Below are 24,181 nucleotides of genomic sequence, written 5' to 3'. Positions count from 1 at the left end.
GAGCCACCTTTCCAAATAACCCTCCCTGCCCAGGTGGCAGCACGGAGGACGTGGCCCCCTCCTGGGCAGTCCTTCTGACCTGACCTGTGCGCTGGAGGGTGACTGGCTGCAGAAGGGCGCTGAGAACACCCCTTGAGCATCCTCCTTGTGCTCTAGTTCAGTTCCCTACGAGCGACTTCAGGAGGAACGCTGTTGAACCGGCCCCTCTCCAAGAACTACCACCACATGGGGAATGAAAAACAGCTGTAAAAGAGCTGGTTCTTATATCTGCGTGGCTTTCTTCAGGCCGTTCTTCCCGACACAGGTGTGTCTGGGATCAGCACCCCTCAGGCCAGCCTGAGCTGCACAGTTCTGTGCTTCATGAGCGTGGGAGCCACGTCTCTTTGGTTTACGGCTGTGAGCACGGCTTAGCACCTTCCCTGGCACCACCCATCCTTAGTGAATACTTGCTGAGTCCATAAATGAACATATTTACCCTCTGTCTGTGTATTCTTATTGGGTTTTGACTTCTCACTGTCTCTTCCCACGTGACTGGGAGTTCCCTCCTGGCAGGGCCTGTATCTCTATCTTGGTGTCCCATGAGCCTAGGTGTTTGAAATAAATAAGTTCATGAAGCATTTGGTCAAATAAATGCCTGCACGAATGACGTGGGGCATAGAGAGTTCCAGGTAGAATGTGAAAGCTGCCGTCCAGTTGTTCCTGGGTTGACCTGAAGTAAAAAGGTAAGACCGAGGATGTTTCCAGAAGGCAAGTCGCGAGGAGGCAAATTTAGCTCAAAGTAAGGCAGGACTGTTGCAGGTGCCGGGCTCTGGGTGTGGTGGGTTTTCCATAGGTGGGGGCCGCAGAGATGCTCCCGGGCGTTTGTAGGTGGGTTTCTGAGTCATGTCAGTGAGCCGGTGGCAAGCTTTGTAACTTCCTGGTGCTGTCCCCTGGCCCAGGTTGCAGGGCGTCTGCATGTGGAGGTAATGCGGGTGACGGGGGCTGTTCCCGAGCGCGTGGTGGAGGATGACTCTTCAGAGAACTCGAGCGAAAGCGGGAGCCTGGAAGTCGTGGATGGCAGTGGAGAGATCATTCACCGCGTCAAGAAGCTGACGTGCCGGGTGAGCCGGGCAGCCCAGGGGGTGCACATAGATGACCTTTGGGGTGCAGGCAAAGGGTCAAGAAGTTTATGAGAATTTTTCACCCAGAGTCATAGAGTTTAAATTGTCTGAAAACAGATGGAACCATGGGCGGCATCTTCTCCAGAAGCATAGCACACTTTCTGAAGACAGTTGGATAAAATTCCAAAAGCACACGTATGCCTCCCTCACTACCCCTGGGGAATTGGTTCCAGGACACACTACAGATACCAAAGTCCACTCAGGCTCCAGCTCCTTATCTACCACGGGGGAGGATTTGCATATAATCTGTGCACCCTCACAGACTTTAGTCTCTGGATCACATATACTGAGTAATACAGCAAAATGCTACATAAGGACCTATTCTACTGTGTTGTTTAGGAAATGACAAGAAAAGAAATCTACAGGGGTTCTGCACAAGCATGATATTTTTCTAAACATTTTCAGTCCTCTGTCAGGTTAGCCCACAGGTGTGGTAGGCTCACCTGTGTTGGGCACGTGAGGAGTGTGTGCTGCTTAGTGAGTCAGATCACATCTGTATCAGAAACTTGGTCAGTAGGAAGGTTTGCAGGGATGTGTGTACTTGTTACCAGGTTTTCCACTGTAGATAGAGAACTCTGGTACAGATTTCATTATACATAAAACCTTTAATGAAATGCATCAAATGTTCTCAGATGACAAATGGAAGACTGCTTCATTCCATCACCTTCTCTTTACTTGGAGACAATATAGTGTGTGACTTAATGTTCCCTTTATAGGAGTTATATTTGCATCTTTTAATCTCCTCAGGTCAAAATCAAAGAGGCAACTGGGTTGCCCTTAAGCCTGTCCAATTTCGTCTTCTGTCAGTACACGTTCTGGGACCAGTGTGAGTCTGCCGTGGCTGCCCCGGTGGTGGACCCCGATGTGCCCTCCCCACAGTCCAAGGATGCCCAGTACACAGTGACCTTCTCTCACTGTAAGGTACAGATGCCATTGCAAAGTGAGCTCCAGGGCTGGGCGTGACTTGGAGCTAGAGCCCGCGCTGTACACCTGTACACTGTATGCGTTCCAGGCCCTAGGGTCAGCGTCGAGCACTGCAGAAAAACAAAGCAATGAAGCAAACTGTGTCGGGGCAGTGGAGTCAGGTGCAGCTGTAAAATCCAATCATAACTTCCAAGGTTTCCCCATAAGAGTTTTCATTAAATGTAACATCTTATTGGACTTTTTAACCTCAAAATCAACTTTTACAAATTTGAATAATTTAGAAATATTTAAAACAAAATCTGAAAGACTTCAACTTGCAGTCTTATTCTACAGACTTTTGACCACTAGTAGCAGTTTTCTATACTTGATTTTTTTTGGGTTTTTTTATTTGTTGGTTTTTTGAGCCAGGGTCTCACTGTGTTGCCCATGCCAGCTGTGAACTCCTGGGCTCAAGAGATCCTCCTGCATCAATCAGCCTCCCGAGTAGCTAGGACTGCAGATGTATGCCACTGCACCTTGCAATGTATTTTAGTAGAATATTTTCTATGCCTTGCAACTCTCGTATGTGTAGGATGAACATGTGCATATACACATAAATGGACATAGATATACACCTTTACATCATGCACATGTAATTTGGTTTAAAAATATTTTACAAAATGAGGATCACACTAGGCCCTGCAAAATTGTGAGCCTCTTGATGTGTGAGTTGTTATAGATACTTCTCATTCTTTTGGCATAATATGCTAAGCACAGCGTTCTGTGTGAATTTTTAAAGAAAATATAAAATGGAAAAGGGGAGCTCATGGTGAGTGCAGGTGACTGACCTTGGGGGAGGCACTGCCTGCTCTCCTTTTATAGGGGACTGCCGGCAGTTCTTTTCTGAAAGACCAACTTTATGCTCTCTGAAATTGTCCTTTTCCTGGACAATTCTTGATAGATATTCAAGACCCTTTCTTTTTCAATTTATAATTGTGCTTGTTCTTTCCAGCTTTACACTCGGAAAACACATGCATATCACCACCTATCAAATTTCACATAGGGAAAGATTGTCAAGTCTTTTTCTAAATATAGCCTTCATGTCTTTACTGTATTTAGCAAGTCTGTTCTCCAAATATTTATCAATCATTCTTTTGTTATTGTTCTCTGAATATTCTTTTTCTTTTGTACTAGAGATTGAACCCAGGGATGCTTCACCACTAAGCTACATCCCCAGTCCTTTTTATTTATTTATTTTTTGAGACAGAGTCTCACTAAGGTGCCCAGGTTGGCCTCTAACTTGCAATCCTCCTGCCTCAGCCTCTCAAGTAATTAGGATTACAGGTGTGTGCATCATACTCAGCCTGTTCTCTGAATATTCTTTTTTTTAATATTTATTTTTTAGTTGTGGTTGGACACGATACCTTTATTTTATTTATTCGTCTTTATGTGGTGCTGAGGATCGAACCCAGGGCTTCGCACATGCTAGACGAGTGCTCTACTGCTGAGCCACAACTCCAGCCCTCTGAATATTCATTCTTTTAAATATTCCTCATGTTTCTTTGGATCTACCAAGTGGTTTCTTTAGAAGTAGAAAAGGATGATGTCTGAATTTTAGGTGCATCCTGGTGGTTAAAGACTATTTAACATAAACTATTTCCGGAGCCCTAGGTGCACTATGTAACCTTAAGTTTTTTTTTTTTTTTTTTTTTCCTTCTAAAATTCTGGGTCTGTCTCCAAATAAAATGAAAACACAGTATAACTCAGTGTAACACATTGTTTCTATAAATTACAGTCACACAGTGACTCCACCTGAGAGTATCCACTTGGGATTCCTCTGAGATGCTAATGGAAAGAAAATTGGTTTTGTTCTTTTGCCTGCTGCATAATTCGGGGTGATCTGCCACATCTCTCAGCCAATTCCCTATCCATTTCCAAACCGTCATCTGTTTGTGCTTTAGAATGGGGACCCGAGGTGGCAGGGCTTAAGGGCAAGAGCATACATAAGTCATGAAGATAACTGTAGAAAATTGAATTCCATCATTACTCTCCCAAGCCATGGTGAGGAGCAATCCTTTGATTGAGTCCGTGCCAGCTGGAAGTCAGAGTGGCCCTGCAGAACCAAGAAGGAACCAAGAGGAAGAGAATGCAGATTGAGCCCTGCAAAAACCAGCTAGCAGTTTGACTTTGAATAAGTCCTTCTCTTCAGTTTCCTCACTTAGAAAAGAAAGCGGTTGGATTAAATAGCCTCACAGTTTCCTGCCAGATCCACTATTCTGTGCTTCTTTATCATTTTCCCAGAAAATAGAAGGGATGGGTTTAAGGTAGAAACAGGCTAAAATCCTCCAGCATGAATCAGTGTGCAGTTGAAGGCTAAGGGATTTCGCAGTCTGCTTATGCGTGGCTCCTGTCTTGCTCTCCTTTCTTACCCAGGACTACGTGGTGAATGTCACCGAGGAGTTCCTAGAGTTCATATCAGATGGAGCGCTGGCAATTGAGGTCTGGGGCCACCGGTGTGCTGGCAATGGCAGCTCCGTCTGGGAAGTGGACTCTCTTCACGCTAAGACAAGAACATTGCATGACAGGTGCGTCGTCAGCTGTGAGCTGGAAGCACAGGGTCACTTCATTCCTGAGTGAGAGAGAAGCCAGACGGTGACCCCTGGACTGTACTTGTCACCTTGGACAAGTTACTCAATGTCTCTGTGCTTGCTTCCTCCATTAAGTCACACACTATTGTCTCCAATTAAAGAATAATTGAAGGAGCAGCCAGGCACCAGAGAAATACAGGGGGAAGGTGGTTATTTCAACAGACCTAACTGCGACAACTGCAAAAAACGAGTTAACCTTGAGTTTACTTGACACTGGACACAAAAATTAATATGAGATAGATCCCTAGCTTTAAATGCAAAACGAAACTATAAAGCTAATGGAAGAAAGCAGGAGGGTATCTTTACAATTTTGAGTTGGTCGCAAATTCTTAGGCCACAGAAAATGCTAATCGGAGAAGAATAAATTTTTTACATTGATCTTAATCAAAATTAAAAGTTGTGCCCGTGAAGGGCTGGATTTGGCTCAGTGGTAGAGTGCTTGCCTGGCACGTGGGAGTCACTGGGTTTGAGTCTCAGCACCATATGTAAATGAATAAATAAAATAGTGGTCCACCAACAACTAAAAAAATTTTGAGAAAAAGAGCTGTGCCAATCTAAACATATAACTATGAAAATTAATAGGTAAGCCACCATCTGGGAGAAAACTGGCAATTCCTTCTATGACCCAACAATCCCACCACTAAGTATTTAGATATTTAACCAAGAGAAATGAAAACCTATGTCCATAAACAGAGGTGTATACAAATGTTCATTTCAGCTTTATCCAAAGTGGATAAAAAACTTGGGGAAGTTTCAAACAACCCAGATGTCCTTCAGTGGGTGAATTGGTAAACAAATACAATAGAGTCTTACTCAGCATTAAGGAAAGAACTATTTATATCCATTTGGATATCAAAAATCATTATATGAAACCAGAGAAGCCAGACCCAAAAGAGTCCATTGGTGTGATCTCGTTTATATGAAGTTCTGGAATTGGAAGAACTCACCTGATTGGGTGGCCTCCTACCACAGGTTCAGGGGACTGAACGGGGAGCGACAGAGTGGTGGGAGGGGTCCACAGGTGTGTGCATTTGCCCAAACTCTTCAAACTCTGTGCTGGAGCTCCAGGCGTGTCACTGAAGGTAAGTTCTGTCTCAATACATGCAAGCCATAGGAGATCACCTATGTGATGGCCGTGGCACGGTGCCCAGCACGGGGGGCGTGCACAGTGACTGATGGCTTGCTCCGTTACTAATACTGGACGGTGACGCTGTTTCTTGTTGGGTCATTTGGCAGGTGGAATGAAGTAACTCGAAGAATAGAGATGTGGATCTCCATATTAGAACTGAATGAGTTGGGGGAATATGCCGCCGTGGAGCTTCATCAGGCTAAAGATGTCAACACGGGGGGCGTCTTCCAGCTCAGACAGGTACTAAGCGTGTTGCTCGATCCGCGTTTCCACTCTCCCACGGTTTCTGGGAATTTTCTAATAATTCATATTTCTGTTCCCCAATACTTTCCCTTCCCCTTATTCCTTCTCCTGTGCCTCCCCATCCCCATGCCTGCCACCTGTCTTCCCCCACCACCACCACACCTCTGCAGGGTCACTCCCGGAGAGTGCAAGTCACAGTGAAACCTGTTCAGCATTCAGGGACACTGCCGCTCATGGTTGAAGCCATCTTGTCGGTATCCATTGGCTGCGTAACTGCCAGGTCCACCAAACTCCAAAGAGGGCTGGACAGTTACCAGGTAAGGCACGCAGATGTGAAGTGGTATTTAACAAGGATCGGGGTAGGGGTCGTGGCTCAGTGGCAGAGTGCTTGCCCCCTATGCATGAGACCTCCCAGTTGGATCCCCAGCACTGAGGCAAAGGAATTAGATTGTACAGAAGTAAAGAAGTTAATGCTCTCTGATGAGTACCTGCTTGGGAATCTAATAGAACTTGTATCAACCACATATCTTCCCCCAATTCACATTTCCACCCCTTGCCTATTTCCCTAGATTTAAAACACTGTGTTTGCTCATTGTTAATTAATAATAACCTATTTATAAACACACATATTAATGCTATAGTAGTTATTTACTTTAGGCAGGTTTATTTCATATCTGGCCCAAAATTTGTTGGACATTTGATGTCGCTGCCTGGCCTGATCCACTTTAATGCCATATTTGCCACCGTACTCTTTGAGAATGAACCAGTTCTTTTAAAGCTTTACTCCTTTTTTTAAATAATAAAGCTGTCCTCGTGATCATTTTTGTCCATTGAATCTCCATTTCCCAAATCTTATGCTCTCATTTAAAAATAAAAAAGATGAAAACTTTAAAGAATCGGTCTTCATGTTGCCAGGCAAACCCTCTTGAGTCATCCCCAAGAATAAGCTTTAAAGTGGGGGCTTGCCCCTGCACGGCCTGTCGGAGGGCGTGTGCTCCCGGCTCATCGTCCGTCTGGAGCTGGAGCCTGAGCCCTGCCGCCTGCGAATGCTTCATCTCCCATCTCAGACCCTTTTGGCTTCGTGGCATTTAGACAGATTTTTCTGAAAGCTCAAAATCAGGGCACAGACTGTTGGCTCTAAGAAGGGATGGCGTCGCCAGACCCCGCCTTCCCTCGTCCTTCCAGCCCTGTGTGCGATGTGCTGCTCCGGGCTGGAGGGTGAGGCTCTGTGGGGTGGCTTCCCCCGACCTCCGCTGGCCTGGGCAGGGAGGTGGACTGCAGGAGCCTCATCCCAGCTCAGTCCCTCACCTGGTGGTCAGCTCCGGGGACCACTGCAGGGCTTGGTAGAGGTGAGCAGAGACCTGGGGGTCAGGAGACCAGGCTCGTCATCTCTCCAGCTCTGCCAAGTCGTCGCCTTCGCCAGATAATTTAAAACTGAGGGTTTTTTTTCCCCCCTTGTCCCAAATGGCGAAGACAATTATTCTCTGAGGTCTGTTTCTGCAATAAAACTTTGTGGCTTAATAAATCTCAGATATTAGATGAACCATTGAGTTTGTGTGTCTTCAACTGTGACCTTACAAAACATGGATCTTCAACTGGCTGAGTGTTCCCATTTCAGGGAAATTGTAAGGATTGGTTATTTGCATGTTTTAGAATGGCTCGACCTCTTGAGTTAAAACTGACCTTTTTTTTTTTTTTTTTTTAATCAAAATGTGAACTCTGAACCATTAGCCTTTTCTCAGTGCTCTGTTCTCTTTTTTTTTTTTTTTGCGGGGGTGGGGGGTGGGGTGGGGGGGGTGGAGGGTGGGTACTGGGGATTGAACTCAAGGACACCTAACCACTGAGCCACATCCCTAGCCCTATTTTGTAATTTTTTTTTATTTAGAGACAGGGTCTTATTGAGATGCTTAACACCTCACTTTTGCTGAGGCTGGCTTTGAACTTGTGATCCTCCTGCCTCAGCCTCCCAAGCTGCTGGGATTACAGACATGCACCCACCACGCCTAGCTGTATTCTCTTGAAGAATATAGTACCAGGGCTGGGATATACCTCAATGATACAGTGTGTGCTTAGCCTGTCTGGGGCCCTGGGTTCCTTTCCCAGCAACACACACACACATACACACACACATTCACACACACATAAAGCATAGCACCAGCTATGCTGGTGACTGGTTTTAAATTTTTTTTTTTTTTGATACCAAGGATTGAATCCACTGAGCCACATCCCCAGCCCTTTTGTTTTTTATTTTGAAGCAGGCTGTCGTTAAGTTGCTTAGGGCCTCACCAAGTTGCTGAGTCTGGCCTTGAACTTGTGATCCTCTTGCCTCAGCCTCCCTAGTCAAGTTTACAGTTGTTCACCACTGCACCCAGCCAAACTGTAATGATGTTTAGGTTAATATCTCTTCTATTAATGAAAAGTGTAGTCACTTTGAAGGCTATTTTTTCCCTTTGCTGCCATGTTCAAGGTCATGGCTACTAACTTTTGTGGACATAGTATTTCATAATTCTTATTCAGTAGCCAGGAGCCAGTACAGAGTGTACTCATTTCCCAGTGGTGTCACATCACGAAAACTCTGGCCTGTTTTCAGGTGAGGGAAGTCCCTCCTTAGCTTACACTCCCCAAGTGTGGTGGAGTGCTCCTGTCACCCCATTGACTCGGGGGGACTAAGGCCCAATGAGTGCAAGTTCAAGGTCATCCTGGGCAACTTAGTGAGGCCTTGTCTGAAAGCAAAAATTTTTAAAAAGGATTGGGATGTGGCACAATGGTGGAAGGCTTGCCTAGTGTGGGCAGGGCTCAGGGTTCAATCCCCAACACCACACACAGGCGCACACACACACACACACAAACACAACATCAGTTTAAGGTAAATTTTTTCAAGATTAGGCTTACATTTAATAAGGTAGTCATATAACTGGTAATAATGGTTACTAGGCCTTCAAAAAAAAAGTGTAGTGTATTTTGAAGTATAAATGTGAATAGAATTCTAACTTTTTAAAAACACTTTTAGGTTAATATCTTTTCTATTAATGAAAAGCATTTCGTTTTATAATTGGGTTTTTATGATCTTGTTTCTCAGGAAAATTGTCTTGATCAAAACTTCTTTGGTGGTAGACACCTGTTATCCCAGCTGCTTGGGAGGCTGAGGCAGGAGGGTCACAAGTTCAAGGCCAGCTTTAGCAATTTAGCAAGACCCTGTCTCAAAATAAAAAAATCAAGAAGGGCTAGAGATGTAGCTCGGTGGTAAAGTGTCCCTGGGTTCAATGCCCAGCACCAAAATAAAATAAAACAAACAAACAAAGACCTGTGTTTGCACCTTGGTACTTTGTTTTTATCCATGTAAGGGTGGGTGCAGGAAAGACCACTGAGGTTGGAGACAGAGGCCCAGCTTCCAGCCTGGCTTCCAGGATTAATTCATCTCATCCTACAGGTCTTAGTTTTTTCCTGACCAAAACCAAGATTGGGACAAAGAATCTCTCAAGTCCCTCACGGATTGGCAATTCTGTCTCCCTCAGCCCACCCCAGATCTCAGTCAGCCTAGCCGTAAATACATATTACCTGTCCTTTGGTATGAGGCCTGGCCCAATGGTGTTGGCTTCCATCTCCATCAGAGAGAGTTCTGCTTTTAAATAACTGCTCTATATTTTAAAAATTCTTTAGAAGCCAGGTGTGATAGCACACATGCCTATAATCCCAGTTACCTGGGAGGCTGAGGCAAGAGGACTGCAAGTTGGAGGCCAGCCTGGTCAATTTAGTGAGAATCTGTTTCAGATTTTTAAAAAGGACTAGTGATGTCGCTCAGTGCTTCCCTAGCATGTGTGAGGCCCTAGGTTCCATCCCCAGGACTGCGGGGGGTGGGGGGGAGAATCCTTCAAATTTTAGACAAGTGAATTAAATCCATAACCCTTTTTGAGATTCAATGAAATGTTTTGTTGTGCTGACGTTGTGTGAGCCGACCATTATAATGTGTATGTTAAGCTCTAAGAATTATTTTCCCTGTGTGCTGTTTGAGAAACAAAATGCATGTCCTTTGTGTTTATTTTTTTCCTACCAGAGAGATGATGAGGATGGTGATGATATGGATAGTTACCAGGTATTGCTACTGCTGTCAATCCTGTGGCATGGGGCACAGCTATTGCTAATTGCCAGCATTTGCAAAGTGGAAGCCAGGGAGGAGGAAGGAGGACCAGGGAGCCAGAATATGCAGTTTTTCACTTGCTTTATATTTGCTTTCTATGTAATCAGGGGTGTGGTCCTTTTTCTGTTATTTTCCCTGTTAATTCAAAATTTGAAACCCAATACTGTATTTGGTGCTCTGCCATCTGGAATCACTACCTTATAAAGCCCTGCTAGGCAAGACCATTATCACTTAAAAAGACTTGCAGTTCTCCATCTATAGTCTAGTCTTTCCCAGGCTGAACTGCACTGTGCTTCCCACATCCAAGGAACTAGCATTTTCCCAATAAGCCACTTTACTTTTAAAAAGACTTTACTGGCTAGAAAAATGGGAGACATTCATGCACTTCATTTTGTTTAGCCAGTTTTCTCCTCATATTAGGGTTAAGCTTAGTTTTTTCACAACCTATAGGATTTAAATCTCAGCTTTTTCTTTTGGAAAGGCACAAAAAAAATATACTCACATGCAAAACAAGCACTAACTGGCTCCATATCAGAAAAGTCGGTCAGTGTGGTCAGGATCAAAGTAGCACACCTAGATGAAGGTTTTGGGGATTGATTCCCAGTTTGTACTTTTCTACACAAGTTAAGAGGGTATTTATGCAGTGTGCCTTTCTGTATGTCAATCATGGGTGCATTGTGGGAAAAGCTTCAGAGAGCCCCAAGAGTCTCCTCCTAATGTAATATCTTAAGAGTCATATTAAAACAGGCCAGTCCAATAGCATTTCAAATAGAATTGATGGGTTTTTTTTCCCCTACTCTTAATTTCATAAAGAAAGAAAAAAAGGCAAAGCAAACTTTTCGGGCAATGTCAGTGTTCCCTTGGACCTCAGCAGTGCCGTTGACTAACGTCTTGTGGCTTTTTCCGCGCTTCCTGCCGCGTTGGTCCCAGTGAAGGCCGACAGCCGCTTCAGGAATTTCTTCAAGCATGGCTGAATGCATGTTGGGTTTTTGCATGAAAGAACCTTGGTTAGACTCATGGTGGAGGTTGGACATGAGGTCTGTGCAGCAACTTCAAAAGATTCCCTGTTTGCATTTCAGAAAATAAATGTTATTAGACCATGGAACTATGAACTATGAAAATGCCTGACATTTTCCTTTCCACTTGGTGTTATGTGATTTGAGCTCTGTTCATGGTATCCTTCTGCTTTAAATTGCACATCTGTCAGTGAATAGCTACCATTTAAATGCACATACACACACACATACACACACAAAAAAATATATATATATATAAATCATTCAGCGGCTGGTATGGTTTGAGCTTATCTTGCTTTCTATACAATTATCCTCTTGGAGATCCAAGGCTCTGATTTCTGTATACCGACATCCTTGATCCGCATGCGGTGTTACTGAGGCCTCTTTGCTTTCTTGCCTATTAATCACCCAGCGATGTTCAATGACCTTTTCCTAATGAAAAGTTTCCTGATCAATTTGAACATATTTTTAAAAAGAAAGAAACAGTGTTCTACGCACTGTATAGGAGATACTTTCCTCCGTCTTATCAGGAAGAAGACTTAAACTGCGTCCGAGAGAGGTGGTCAGATGCACTCATCAAACGACGAGAATACTTAGATGAGCAGATTAAAAAAGTCAGCAATAAGAAAGGTACGTGCAATTAACTCCCAGGACGAGCTTCTGTGCTTATAAGCAGCGGCAGCAGGTTGTGTTCTTCCCTTGATTAGACAGAAGAATCTTTGTTTTTTGAACTTGAAACAGACATACAGATACTTGTGAATCTAATTATATGTTGTTGGTTTACAAAGGCTCTGAATTTGAAAGTAATATGTTTTCATAAATCTCTGAGCTTTGTCATAAAATTGTCACATTAAAGGTCAAACTCACATTTGGGTCTTGTTGTTGATGGACCTTTATTTTATTTATTTATATGCAGTGCTGAGGATCGAACCCAGTGCCTCACACGTTAGGCAGGTGCTCTACCACTGAGCCCCAGCCCCAGCCCTCACATCTGGCTTCGATGAACACAGATGTGATGGATCTCAATATAGCAGTATGAGGTGCACCAGGGTCACAGTCAAGGGTTCACAGCAGCTTGAAGGTTCTGAGACCATGCTGGTTGGCACCTGGTTCCTGGTGGGCAGTAGCCTTGACCCCAGCTGGGTCACGGTGCTCTCTGCAGCTCCCTTGCTGCCGAAGGACACAGCTTGCTTTGGCTGGCAACACCACTTGGATTCTGGAATAGAAATATGCTCTTAAAATCCTTAGTCTCTCCCTCCGACTTCAGGGTCTACGTGTTGAGGTTGACCCAGCACCAACGCACACATCTTGAATGTTGATCCATTTTATACAGAAGTTAGCCAAAGTTCTCTCTGGAGACATCTTGGTTCAGCTTGTGGTGTCTGGTGGGGAATGTGCTCAGACCACTTGTGAAAACTCACTTTGACTACACCTGGGAAGCCCCAGAATTGAATTATGGATAAGAGCATTCCAAAGTAGAGCAAATAAAATCCCTTTTCATAATAAGCAGGAAGGAAGAGAAAAAAGTTTGACCCTCGGCAACTTAGCGAGGCCTTGTCTCAAAATAAAAGGGGCTGGGGATGTTGGTCAGTGGTTAGCGCCCCTAAGTTCAATCCAGTATCCAGCGCGCGCACACAAACACACACACAGGTTTACAAAGCATAGTTTATGATGTCCTTAAATTGTCTGTCATTTTATAAGATGGTATCTAGCTTTATATGCCACATCCATTATTTCATTTGATCACTTCAGCAAGGTCATGAAACACACTGACCTGAGTTTCCACTGTTTGACAGATTAGGAAGCTAGGGCTTGTCTTTTGAAGGCTTTCCCGTATTTCAGTGCTAGGAACCTAAGTCCTCTTGCTGCCTTCTTTTCCTGGCATGCTGTGGGTACCGGGGCTGGTCCAGCCTCTCCCAGCCTCGATGCTCAGGCCTGACCTTCAAAGCCGCAAACCCTTTTTTGGGACATAGTGATGTGTAAGCCATGTGGGTGTCACTGAGTGCACATCCGTCTCCGGTGTAGACGCTGTTCTTCCCTCTCCTGGGCACCCATCCCCTCATTTTCTTCTGCAGACAAGACAGAGGACGACGTGGAGCGGGAGGCGCGGCTGGTGGAGCAGTGGGTGGGGCTGACGGAGGAAAGGAACGCTGTGCTGGTGCCCGCCCCGGGCAGTGGGATCCCCGGCGCCCCAGCTGACTGGTGAGGCCCCCTGCCTTCTGTGCCCTGGGGGTGGGTGTCTACTGCCCGTGGCAAGAGCCATGTCCATGGCTTTCTAGGATTGTCACAGTGAATGCCAAGGAACTGAGCTGTCAGGAAAGGGCCACCCAACCCTAGTGCTCCCTCCTACTGCAGCCAGCTTCCTCCTGCAGGAAGCCAGAGAGATTGCTGACCCTCCAAGAATCCAGTGCCACTCCTGTATTCCTCTGAATGAGAACTTGGACACTGTTTCCTGATCTCTAGGAATCCTATCATGTTGGCTAAAAAGGATATTCCCAGAGTGTAGGGGACAGTTTTTTAGGTTTTGTTGGTGGTGGTGGTAGTGCTGGGTATCAAATCCGGATCACTTTACCACTGAGCTATATCCCTGGCCCATTTTATGAATTTTATTTTTGAAATAGGATCTTGCTAATTTTCTCAGGCTGGCCTCAAATTTGCGATCCTCCTGCCTCAGCCTCTCTGAGTCATTGGCTGAGATTACCCAGGTGTGCCACTGTACCCAGCCTTTTTTGTTGGTTTGGTTTGGTTTTTGGGGTGCTGAGGATTGAACCCAGGGCCTGGTGCATGTTAGGCAAGATCTCTGACACTGAGTGACATCCACGACCCTGTTTGTTCTTATTTTCCCTAGTATGTGTTATTTTGGTAACTAGCAAAGAGTAAGCACTTAAGCCTACGTAGTCAGTCAATCAGTTGATTGATAATCGATGCTTGGTATGTTCCTGAGAAACAGCCTAGTGCCCAAAGCTCTGGAGTGAAATAGTTTGGGATTTAGTTCTTGGTTTTAGCTCTTCAGTGTGTGTGTGTGTGTGGTGTTGGAAGAAGGCACGTTAAACACCTTGCTTATCTTCACACAGCCTTCCTTGTAGATTACGATGTACATAAAATAGCTGCACCACCATTCGGTGCATGGTAGGGCTGCTTCTTGCTCTCATTCTCTTTCTAATTACAAAAATATGCCCTTGAGACTGATTCCCTTTGAATGCAAAATGTGCATGCCCAGATAGTTTAATTTGGACACACTTAGCAACCCTCGTGATATTGTCTGCTTGTCTGTGGATACATGGAGCTGTAACCAGTTCCATGGTTTGTTTATGCAACTGGAGAACTGAGTCTGCAAGTGCATGACTTGTGACTGGTTGTCTCTCCCTTGGGTTCCGCCTCCTGCTGGAATCCCGTTCCCCGCCGTCTCTGCTGGCCCCTTGGGGAGAGCCAGCTCCTTCCCGACCTGATTGTTTCTCAGAGCCCTCTCTAGACAGTCCTCCACCTTAGCACAGTCTCCCCCATTTCACATATTTTCAAACTTCAGAGCCACTTGAGTAGTTGCAAAATGTGGTCCTGGGTTGTGTCCCTCACGTTCTAGGAGAGGCTTTGTCCTGCACCCGAGGCCGCCTCCTTCACACGTCTCGCGTGTTCCTCCAGGCTCTTAGCTGTTGGCCCCTTTGTTCACTTCCTCTAGATCCTCTAGCTCTGATCTATCTCATTACCACCACCTACACCCCTGTTCCTTCTCCCCATCACTAGAATTAGTTTTAGAAAGTCTTCAAATGACCTCTGTTTCAATTGGTTGCATTTAATTCACATATCTGGCGTTTCCTGCACATAAATCCTGTAGTCCCCAGGACTGGGTTGTAGGGAGGTGAGCGTGTAAAGCTAGGCCAGCCACAGAACCTGCCTCTCCACAGGGCTTCTCTTCTGCTTCCATGACCCTGTTTTATAAACCAGCAAGATAGCAGACAGATACTTTATTGTTAAATTTTGTTATTAAATTTAGGATTCCACCTTCTGGAATGGAAACCCACATACCAGTTCTCTTCCTTGATTTGAATGGTAAGTTCCAGGAGCCACCACATTTAATTAAAATTTGTCATGTATTCAGACTCACATTATTTCGATCTGTAAATCACTTTTGTAATTGCTCATATGCCGTGTCTAGGTGACATTGTGGTCCATTCAAACATATGTAAGCATGACAGATAGTATCACTGACAGAAAGATGTAAATATTTAATTAAAAAAATAAGAACAGTTAGGGGCTGGAGACATGGCTCAGTGGTAAAGCACTTGCCTTGTATGCATGAGGCTGTGGGTTTGATCCTTAGCAACACACACACACACACACACACACACACACACACACACCACTTAGGAATATTGAGAATTATGTACAAGAATATTAAAGCAGTTGTTCTGAAACGTTGATATTACTTCTGAAGCATAGGATGGCTTCTGAGAAGGACCCATTTGCTGGTGAGAAAGTTCAGTTCCAAGTGGGGAAAGTTACCCCAGTCCCAGCGTTTCCAGCTGAACGTTATTCCTGTCTCTAGATAAATAAATCTAAGTACCCATCGGAGTTGAAGGGAGTTACTTTTATTTTATTTTTAAAAAAATGGAACTATGAAATGTAAAAATTCCCCCCCCCAAAAAAGTCAAATGGTGCTACATAAGACATTTTTGTTTTTCTTAGGAGAAAGGAGTTATATGGAAACTTCTGGAAGTTAAAGACAGATTAGGATCCATCATGTATTTGTTTGTTTACTTGTTGTAGATGAATACAATACCTTTTTATTTTATTTTTTTTTAATTTTTTTAGTTGTAGTTGGACACAGTACCTTTATTTTATTTATTTATTTTTATGTGGTGCTGAGGATCAAACCGAGCATCTCACACGTGCCAGGCAAGCGCTCTACCACTGAGCTACAACCCCAGCCCCTGTTTATTCATTTTTATATGATGCTGAGGACTGAACCCAGTGCCTCACTCATACTAGGCAAGCGCTCTACCACTGAGCTACAACCTCAGTCCCCCATCATCTTAACTTAAAACCACTCATGCTACTTTTCTTCCAGCCTTGGTCACATGGAAAACAGTCTTATGTGCTATGACTCCACAAAAAGATGACTAAGACTGTATGTAATACAGCCCCCTCTCATCTCAGGGAGGTGAATAGGATTCCATCACTGGGCTCAGACTATGCTGTTTGCTTTTACCATTCTTCCAACCAAATGTAGGTGTGCATTCACAGGGTCAGCTGCTGCATAATCTGCTCCTTTTGTAGAAGAATTAAAAAAAAAAATCTTAAAATAGCAAATGTCACAAGACTTTTGAGAAAGTCAACAACAACAGCTTCCTTCTCCAGGAGAAAAATCCCTCTTTTCATCCAAAAATATGAATTTACACTTCAAAATGTGTATTTGTAAAGAAACTCTGATGGTTTATTCCAATATGAAATCCATCTTCATGTCTTTATGCTTCTTTATCACATCAAAGGGTTAGCTATAAAACTGGATTTGTGTTTCTGTACTATGAAGCTATAAGACGAACCAGGATTTTGAGATATGTATGACTTTCACCATCTTTTTCTTTCCAAGTTACAACAAATATTTGGAATTTACTGCTGTGGTCTAGTATGTGCTTATCATAATAGTGGCCGAAACTAGAAGACATTTTGAAAAACCCTGAAGGTCATCCATTCTTGCCATGTATTTAGTCTTGTTGGAACAAAAGGCAAAGAATTCACAAACACCACGACCTAAGCACCTGTTTCAAATTAAAATCAGCCTTGAGCTTGCAAAATAATTTTTTGATAATTAAGCAATTTGCAACAGAAGACCTATGTCAGTTTTTTTTTTTTTTTCCTCCTGGAGAAGTCAGCAGATAACTGCATCCTAAGAGGTTCTGCGTTGATCTGGAAGCTGAAACAAAACAAAAAGCAGGCTTTTCCAAACCACAGAGGTGGCCTGTAGAAAGATATCCGCATTTCAGTGGGGAAAGTGGCTGATGGAAGAGGCAGTGGTACCTGCTTTAGGAGTCTACTCAGAAGTACCTGCCACGTCCCCAGTTCAGAATTGTTTTTTGCGATGAATATAAAAGCACCTGAATGTCATGAAAATGTTCTTCCCTGTGTGATAAGGATCCTCACATGGTCCAGCAGATGCAATCAGCCTGCCGAGGTCCACCTGCCCAGACCCACGGGCTAGACAGCCAGCTGAGGCGCTCATCACTCCGCGAGCCACATCCCCAGCCCTATTTTGTATTTTGTTTAGAGTCAGGGTCTCTCTGACTTGCTTAGCTCCTCACTTTTGCTGAGGCTGGCTCTGAACTCTCAATCCTCCCACCTCAGCCTCCCAAGGTTCTGGGATTCCAGGCATGCACCACCCGCCTGGCTAGAGTTGTATTTTTAAGGAATTCAAGTCATTGTGATCTTAGAGTATCTGTTTCAATTTGAGGATAGAGAATGAAAGAAAAAAGTTATGTCACATGTAAACATTTTCTATAATAAGTGTATTTTGGGGCTGGGAGTGTAGCTCAGTGGTAGAGTACTTGCCTAGTATGCACAGGCCTTGGGTTCAATCTCTAGCACCTCAAAAAGAAAAAAATATAAATATGTTTTTGAATTTGGGGTGATTGCTTAAAAACTATCTTTCCCCTACCTCTTTATCCTGTGCCTTAAACTTGAACTTGGTTAGCGGATGACCTCAGTGCCAACGAGCAGCTTGTGGGTCCACACGCATCAGGCGTGAACTCCATCCTGCCCAAGGAGCATGGCAGCCAGTTTTTCTACCTGCCCATTATAAAGCACAGCGATGACGAGGTAATTTATCCCCAGGTCTGTTGGAGGCCTCTGATTAGCACTCAGTGGGGTGGGGCGGGGGAGGGCTGTCTTCCTGATAAGCCATTGTGGTCTGCTTTGGGGAGGAGGAGCGGGGACTTCAAAAAATAAATCATTTGTGTTGTTCAGAATAGGTGAGGAAAGAAGTCTGTCTGACTAGGTCAAGTGGAACTTATTTCCGTCTCGCCATGTTTTCCCTCCTTCCTAGGTTTCAGCTACTGCCTCTTGGGACTCCTCAGTACACGACTCTGTTCACTTGAACAGGGTCACACCGCAGAATGAAAGGATTTACCTGATTGTGAAGACCACCGTCCAGCTCAGCCACCCGGCTGCCATGGAGTTGGTATTAAGGAAACGGATTGCAGCCAACATTTACAACAAACAGGTAGCAACAGAGGCGCTCTGCTGTGTCTCCCAGGTCCCAGTCTTCCTTCTGTCCCAGTCCTGTTTCACAGTGTGAATACAGGGAAAGGGCAGAATGTGGCCACACTGGCCAGGTTAGAGCCTGACTGTCATTTCTCCAAGATCACTGGGCGTGTGGCCCTCAGAGGTAAATGTCATCCCCAGAACACTTGGCCACCTTGACGGAGAGGAAACCCGTCATCCTGGCAGTGACATTTTATGGTTTGAAAAGTAGAAATATAGACTAAGAGGTTAAGTCTCAGGCCCAGTCAGGTTAGAAACAAAACCAGGACAAAACACAGACTGCAAATGAGTGCCTGTGCAACCACTTGGCCAGGTCTCATCTCAGAGTGCTGGTGTTCTGGAAAGACTGATTAAAGGGAGAGATTAAATGGAGTTAGCAGAGGGGAGGGGAATACCACCACAGAGACTGTGTGCTGCACACTCCACAATGCAGTCTCCAAGTCACTCCTGGATGTTGTTGTCCCTCAGAAGTATAGACAGGATATTTAAGTTTATAGGGTTTTTTTTTTCCTGTTTTTCAGAATATTGTGTGTATATATCAAAAACATAAGTATTCATAATGCATTTACAGTGGGTAAAATATTGAGCCTGTATTTGTTACACAGTTTAATCCATCCTTTTCTTTTCCGCCAGAGTTTTACACAGAGTTTGAAGAGGAGAATATCATTGAAAAATATATTTTATTCCTGTGGGGTAACCTATGAAATAGTCTCCAACATACCAAAGGTAAAATATATATTATTTAAAAACAATTTTTTATTTCTTTATTTTTTTGCAATGCTGGGGATCCATCTCAGGGCCTGGTACATGGTAACTAAGCAAGAACTCTGTCATTGAGCCACATCCCGAGCCCTATTTTGTATTTTATTTAGAGACAGGGTCTCAGTGAGTGGCTTTGCACCTTGCTGTTGCTGAGCTGGCTTTGAACTTGAGATCCTCCTGCCTCAGCCTCCCAAGCTGCTGGGATACTGCACCTGGTCCCACCGCACTTTTGAAGAAAACGTTGTCCACATGAGTACTGTCACTTTTCCCCTCTCTCTTTAGGCAACCGAAGAGATTGAGGACCGGGAAACCTTGGCTCTCCTGGCAGCCCGGAGTGAAAACGAGGGCACGTCCGACGGAGAGACGTACATTGAGAAGTACACACGGGGCGTGCTGCAGGTGGAGAACATTCTGAGCCTTGAACGGCTCCGGCAGGCGAGTAACTGAATAGCTGGATGCCTTCACCCCAGGGAGCAGGGACGAATTTGTAACCAAGCACCTGTCTAAAGCTATCAGAGAAGGAGAAGTCACGTGGCAAATGTCTTTATTGAAAGGATTTTGACAAAATAGTGCCCCAAATAAAGATAATGCGAACTTTCATTGAATACTTCCAACCTGCCAAGCACTGTGCCGGAATAACTTAGATACTGTTCTCTGGTCGCTTTTTCATCACTGTGACCAAAATCCTGACAAGAACAATTTTAGAGGAGAAAAAACGTTTATTTGAGGGGCTCACGGTTTCAAAGGTCTCAGTCCACAGATGGCCAACTCCATTGTGCTGGGCCCACAGTAAAGTAGCACATCATGGCGGAAGGGTGTGGAGGAAGAAAGCAGCTCAGGTTTACCAGAGACAAATGTAAATCCCAAAAGCACATCCCACCCACCCACCTCCTCCATCCACACCTAACCCTCCTACAGTCACCACCTAGTTAATCCATTCAAGTGCTTAGCATTACAGTGATCAGCTTAAGGTTCTCCTAAACTAGTCATTTTACCTCTAAACTTTTTTGCATGGTCTCACACATGAGCTTTTAGGGTTCACCTCATATCTAAACCATTACAGATACGTTGTTTAATTGTCAAAGGTAAAACTGTTGTAATTCCCATTTTTAAATGAAGAAATCGAGTCTGAGAAAAGTCAGCTCCCTTGCCACAGATTTCACAGCTACTTAGGAAAGGGTACAAAGTCAGATGTAAACCCCAAGCAGCTGGATTCCAAAGTCCATATGTTTAACCACATGCTGCCACTCTCTCCCTGATTCTGAGACCCAAGTTAATTTTTGAGGTAACAGCGGAGACATTCAAGCACAAGTGGTTCACTCTGTATTGGAACTGTAAAACCAGGTGTATGTCCTGTGTTGACCGCACGGGAGCAAGTGGTTGACAATATGGAAAGTCTGTGTTGAGCAAACCAGCAGGAGAAACCCGACTGACAGTTGTCAGGATCATTTTCTTTTAGTAGAAACCTAATTGCTACCTGAGTGAAACACAAATAGCATAAAACTTCTTTGTTGTTTTGCAAGTGAAATATACAGCTAGAGGTATCTTCTCATTTCCTCATTTTCTCTGCGCACTCCTCTGTCACTTGTGTAAAAATATTCACAGTTGAAATGTATTTTGCCCAGCATTTTTTCTGGTTTTTTTTTTTTTAATATTTTCAACGGAACTGTGCAAATAAAAAAAAGGCGGGCGCAGCAAAATTGCAGTTTTGTAAATATGGATTTGTGCGCATGCGTGATCCATATTAGCAAAGTGATCTTTTCATCTATATTTTATAAATCTTCTACAAATACATGTGTCCCTTTAATAATGAGATGAGACATTCATGAACATTATCTTTAAATTATACGTTGACAGGCCGTCACGGTCAAAGAGGCACTTTCCACCAGAGCCCGGCACATCCGGAGGAGCCTCAGCACACCGAATGTTCACAATGTAAGCTCGCGCTGGTGGGGACTTGCTTCCTGTGTGACCTGCCTCAGGATTTGGGTGGGGGCCTCAGGGATGGGAGGCTGGGGCTGGCACAGTGGGACTGTCACTCCTGGCATGGGAGCACCTCCCCCAGTGTGCTGAGCCTGCTTCTCTGTACCAGGGACGCAGCAGAGAGCCAGGCTCAATGTATCCTTGCTTCTCAGCTCCTAGTCTTTCTTTTGACTGTTTTGATCATCTTTCTCAACCAATTCACCTAGAAAATTCAGTCGACAGAAATTGCCTCTGGCAGAGGGGACACTGTCATGGGAATAAAGGACAGATTAGTGCATGGACCAATTTCAAAGCTTTCTCTTCCCAGAAGCAGCAGAGTAGAAGTGAGAGCCTTCTAAGGAAAAGCACAGAATTATTTGCCTTCCCTATCTCCAGAATTACCAGAAAACTATTAAACCACGGTGAAGGTTTGCAAAGTTGTCTTACAGCACACAGAGGAAATCACAGCAGAGAGCAGTAATCTCTGTCCCAGGCGTTGCCTCTGACCACAGTGCAGGCCCTAGGAAGATAATAAGACTCAGACAGCTGTAATAGAGGAAACTCGGCCCTGCTGAGTAATGAACCCGAGAAGAAATCAGGATAGAAATCAGGAAGTATTTACAACTAAATGATAATAAAAACAGGCATATGTTGATATTGTAGGATGCAGTTCAAGTGGTATTTAAATGGAAATGATGAGCCCTAAGTTCCCTGTTCTTCTTATTTATTCATCAAAATACTAGACAGTAGGGCTGGGGTTGTGGCTCAGTGATAGAATGCTCGCCTCCCTTATGTAAGACACTGGGTTTGATTCTCAGCGCCACACATAAATAAATGAATAAAATAAAGGTCCATCGACAACTAAAAAAAGAAATATTTTAAAAAATACTAGACAATAGATAAAATGAAAGAGTGAGAGTTACTATTAGGAAATTTATGGTTCTTACGTTAAAGCTGGGGGGCGGGGAGGTTGGTTTGGTAGTGTGTACCTGAAGTCCCACCTACTCAGGAGGCTGGGGTGGTGGGGGGAGAGTCTCTTGAGCCCAAGAGTTCAGGACCAGCAACATATTAAGCCCTATTTCAGAAAGGGGGAAGGGGGGTAAACGGGCTGGGGGATGTAGCTCAGTGATAGAGTGTGTGATTGACATGTGTAAGGTCCAGGATTCAATTTCCAACACCAAAACAAAAAACATGAAATAATCTAAATGTCTTTCTTTCTTTTTTTCTTTAAACCTTAACCTAATCAAGACTCCAGGTCTAACCAGGCACGGTGGTGCATGTCCGTAATCCCAGCAGCCTGGGAGGCTGAGGCAGGAGGATCGAGAATTCAGAGCCAGCCTCAGCAAAGGCACTAAGCAACTCAGTGAGACCCTGTCTCTAAATAAAATACAAAATAGGGCTGAGGATGGGCTCAGTGGTTGAGTGCCCCTGAGTTCAATCTCTGACACCCCCCACCGCCCAACCCCCCCCCCCCAAAAGACTCCAGGTTTAGCTACTAACTTTCAAAGAACACAGATGAAAGTGTTAAATACCACCACAGAAATTCAATTAGCAAAATCCAGACTATGAGACACTGCAGGGGAAATGACCTAATTTTTTTAACAAATTAAATTTAATTAAATTGTTTTAAAAACAGATAAAACTCCAAAAAAATTCAATTTTAAGAAAAGGGAGAACTCGTAGATTTAAAGACACTGAAATATATCAGTCAATTGCAATGTATGAATTATTTTGATCCAGATCCAAAATAAATTAATTGTGAAAATGTTTACGAGACATTTGAACATGACCATATATTTGATAGTATCTATGAATCACCTAAGTTGTATAGAAATGATAATGTATTGTGGTTATGGTTTTTTAAAAAGGCGAGAGGAAGAGTTCCTTATATTCTACAGATTTATAGATAAGACAGGTGCAGTGGCACACACCTATAATCCCAGCCCGAGGGAGAAGGATCACAAGTTCAAATCCAGCCTGGGCAACTTAGCGAGGCCCTATCTCAAAAAATAAAAAGGCTTGGGGATGTAAGTCAGTGGTAGAGTGCCCTGGGGTTCATTCTCCAGTATCACAAAATAAAAATAATAATATTAAATTGAAAAGGGCTGGTAAAGTAGCTCAGTAGTAAAGTACCCCTGAGTTCAATAGCCCGTCCTGCAAAAAATAAAAATAAGAGAGAGATTAATAGGCAAATAGTTATAGACACAGTTTTAGTTAGAAAAAAGAAAACCAGCATCATTTAAGTAAGGAAAGAAGTAAATATTAGAACAAAAAAATATTCAAATAATATTAGAACAAACTTAAGAAAAATAAAGAATCAGCAAAACTGAAAAGCAGGTTGTTTAAAAAGTCTGGTCACGTGGACTGGCTTTTTTAACAAGATTCATTGGGAAGGAAAAGAAAATATGAGAAAAGATACAAATATTAGAAATGAGAAGATGGATTTTTTTTTCAGTCAGTATTGGGAATTGAACCCAGAAGTGTTCTACCACCAAACTACATCCCCAGCCCTTTTTATTTTTTATTTTGAGGCAGGGTCTCACTAAGTTGCCCAAGTGGGCCTCAAATTTGCAATCCTCCTGTCTCATCCTCCTGAGTAGCTGAGATTATAAGCATGCACCACCATGCCTGGCTATGGGGTGTTTTCATCAGAGTTCTAATAGAAAAAAGTCAGAAGCAGCCTCAATTCTCATTAACAGGAGAATGGAACAAATAATCCACCACGCTGTGTAAGACCAAGTGTAGTAAGACAACACTTACATGAAGTACAAAAATATGGAAAATGAGGGTGGTAGAGCACTTGCCTCGCACGCAGGAGGCCCTGGGTTCCATCTCCAGCAGTGGGGGGCTGGGGTGGGGACTACAGAGATACTGATTATTGCTTTTTTTCCCCTTTATAGTTACTAGGAATTGAACCCAATATCACTGCACCACGAGTTACATCCTCAGCCCTTTTTACTTTTTAT

The 24,181-nt window shown here is 43.9% G+C and overlaps 1 protein-coding gene across 1 annotated transcript in view; it reads left to right on the top strand.

Moving 5' to 3' along the window:
• Kif13a (kinesin family member 13A) overlaps positions 1 to 24,181 on the top strand; it is a 178,209-nt gene that overhangs the window by 138,457 nt on the left and 15,571 nt on the right. The window contains 14 exon segments of the mRNA XM_046453375.2: positions 939 to 1,100; positions 1,908 to 2,081; positions 4,497 to 4,648; positions 5,948 to 6,080; positions 6,254 to 6,400; positions 10,138 to 10,176; positions 11,768 to 11,867; positions 13,313 to 13,439; positions 15,229 to 15,284; positions 17,923 to 18,047; positions 18,274 to 18,450; positions 19,125 to 19,217; positions 19,536 to 19,688; positions 21,111 to 21,188. Coding sequence (XP_046309331.1) covers positions 939 to 1,100; positions 1,908 to 2,081; positions 4,497 to 4,648; positions 5,948 to 6,080; positions 6,254 to 6,400; positions 10,138 to 10,176; positions 11,768 to 11,867; positions 13,313 to 13,439; positions 15,229 to 15,284; positions 17,923 to 18,047; positions 18,274 to 18,450; positions 19,125 to 19,217; positions 19,536 to 19,688; positions 21,111 to 21,188 — 1,716 coding nt within the window.

The sequence above is a fragment of the Marmota monax genome, unplaced genomic scaffold (genome assembly GCF_021218885.2).
Source record: "Marmota monax isolate L192 unplaced genomic scaffold, Marmota_monax_Labrador192_F-V1.1 WCK01_AAM20220418_F8-fsc00029, whole genome shotgun sequence".
Taxonomy (NCBI): Eukaryota; Metazoa; Chordata; class Mammalia; order Rodentia; family Sciuridae; genus Marmota; species Marmota monax.
The sequence above is the reverse complement of the archived record's forward strand: the minus strand, read 5'-3'. Positions and strand labels throughout refer to the sequence as shown.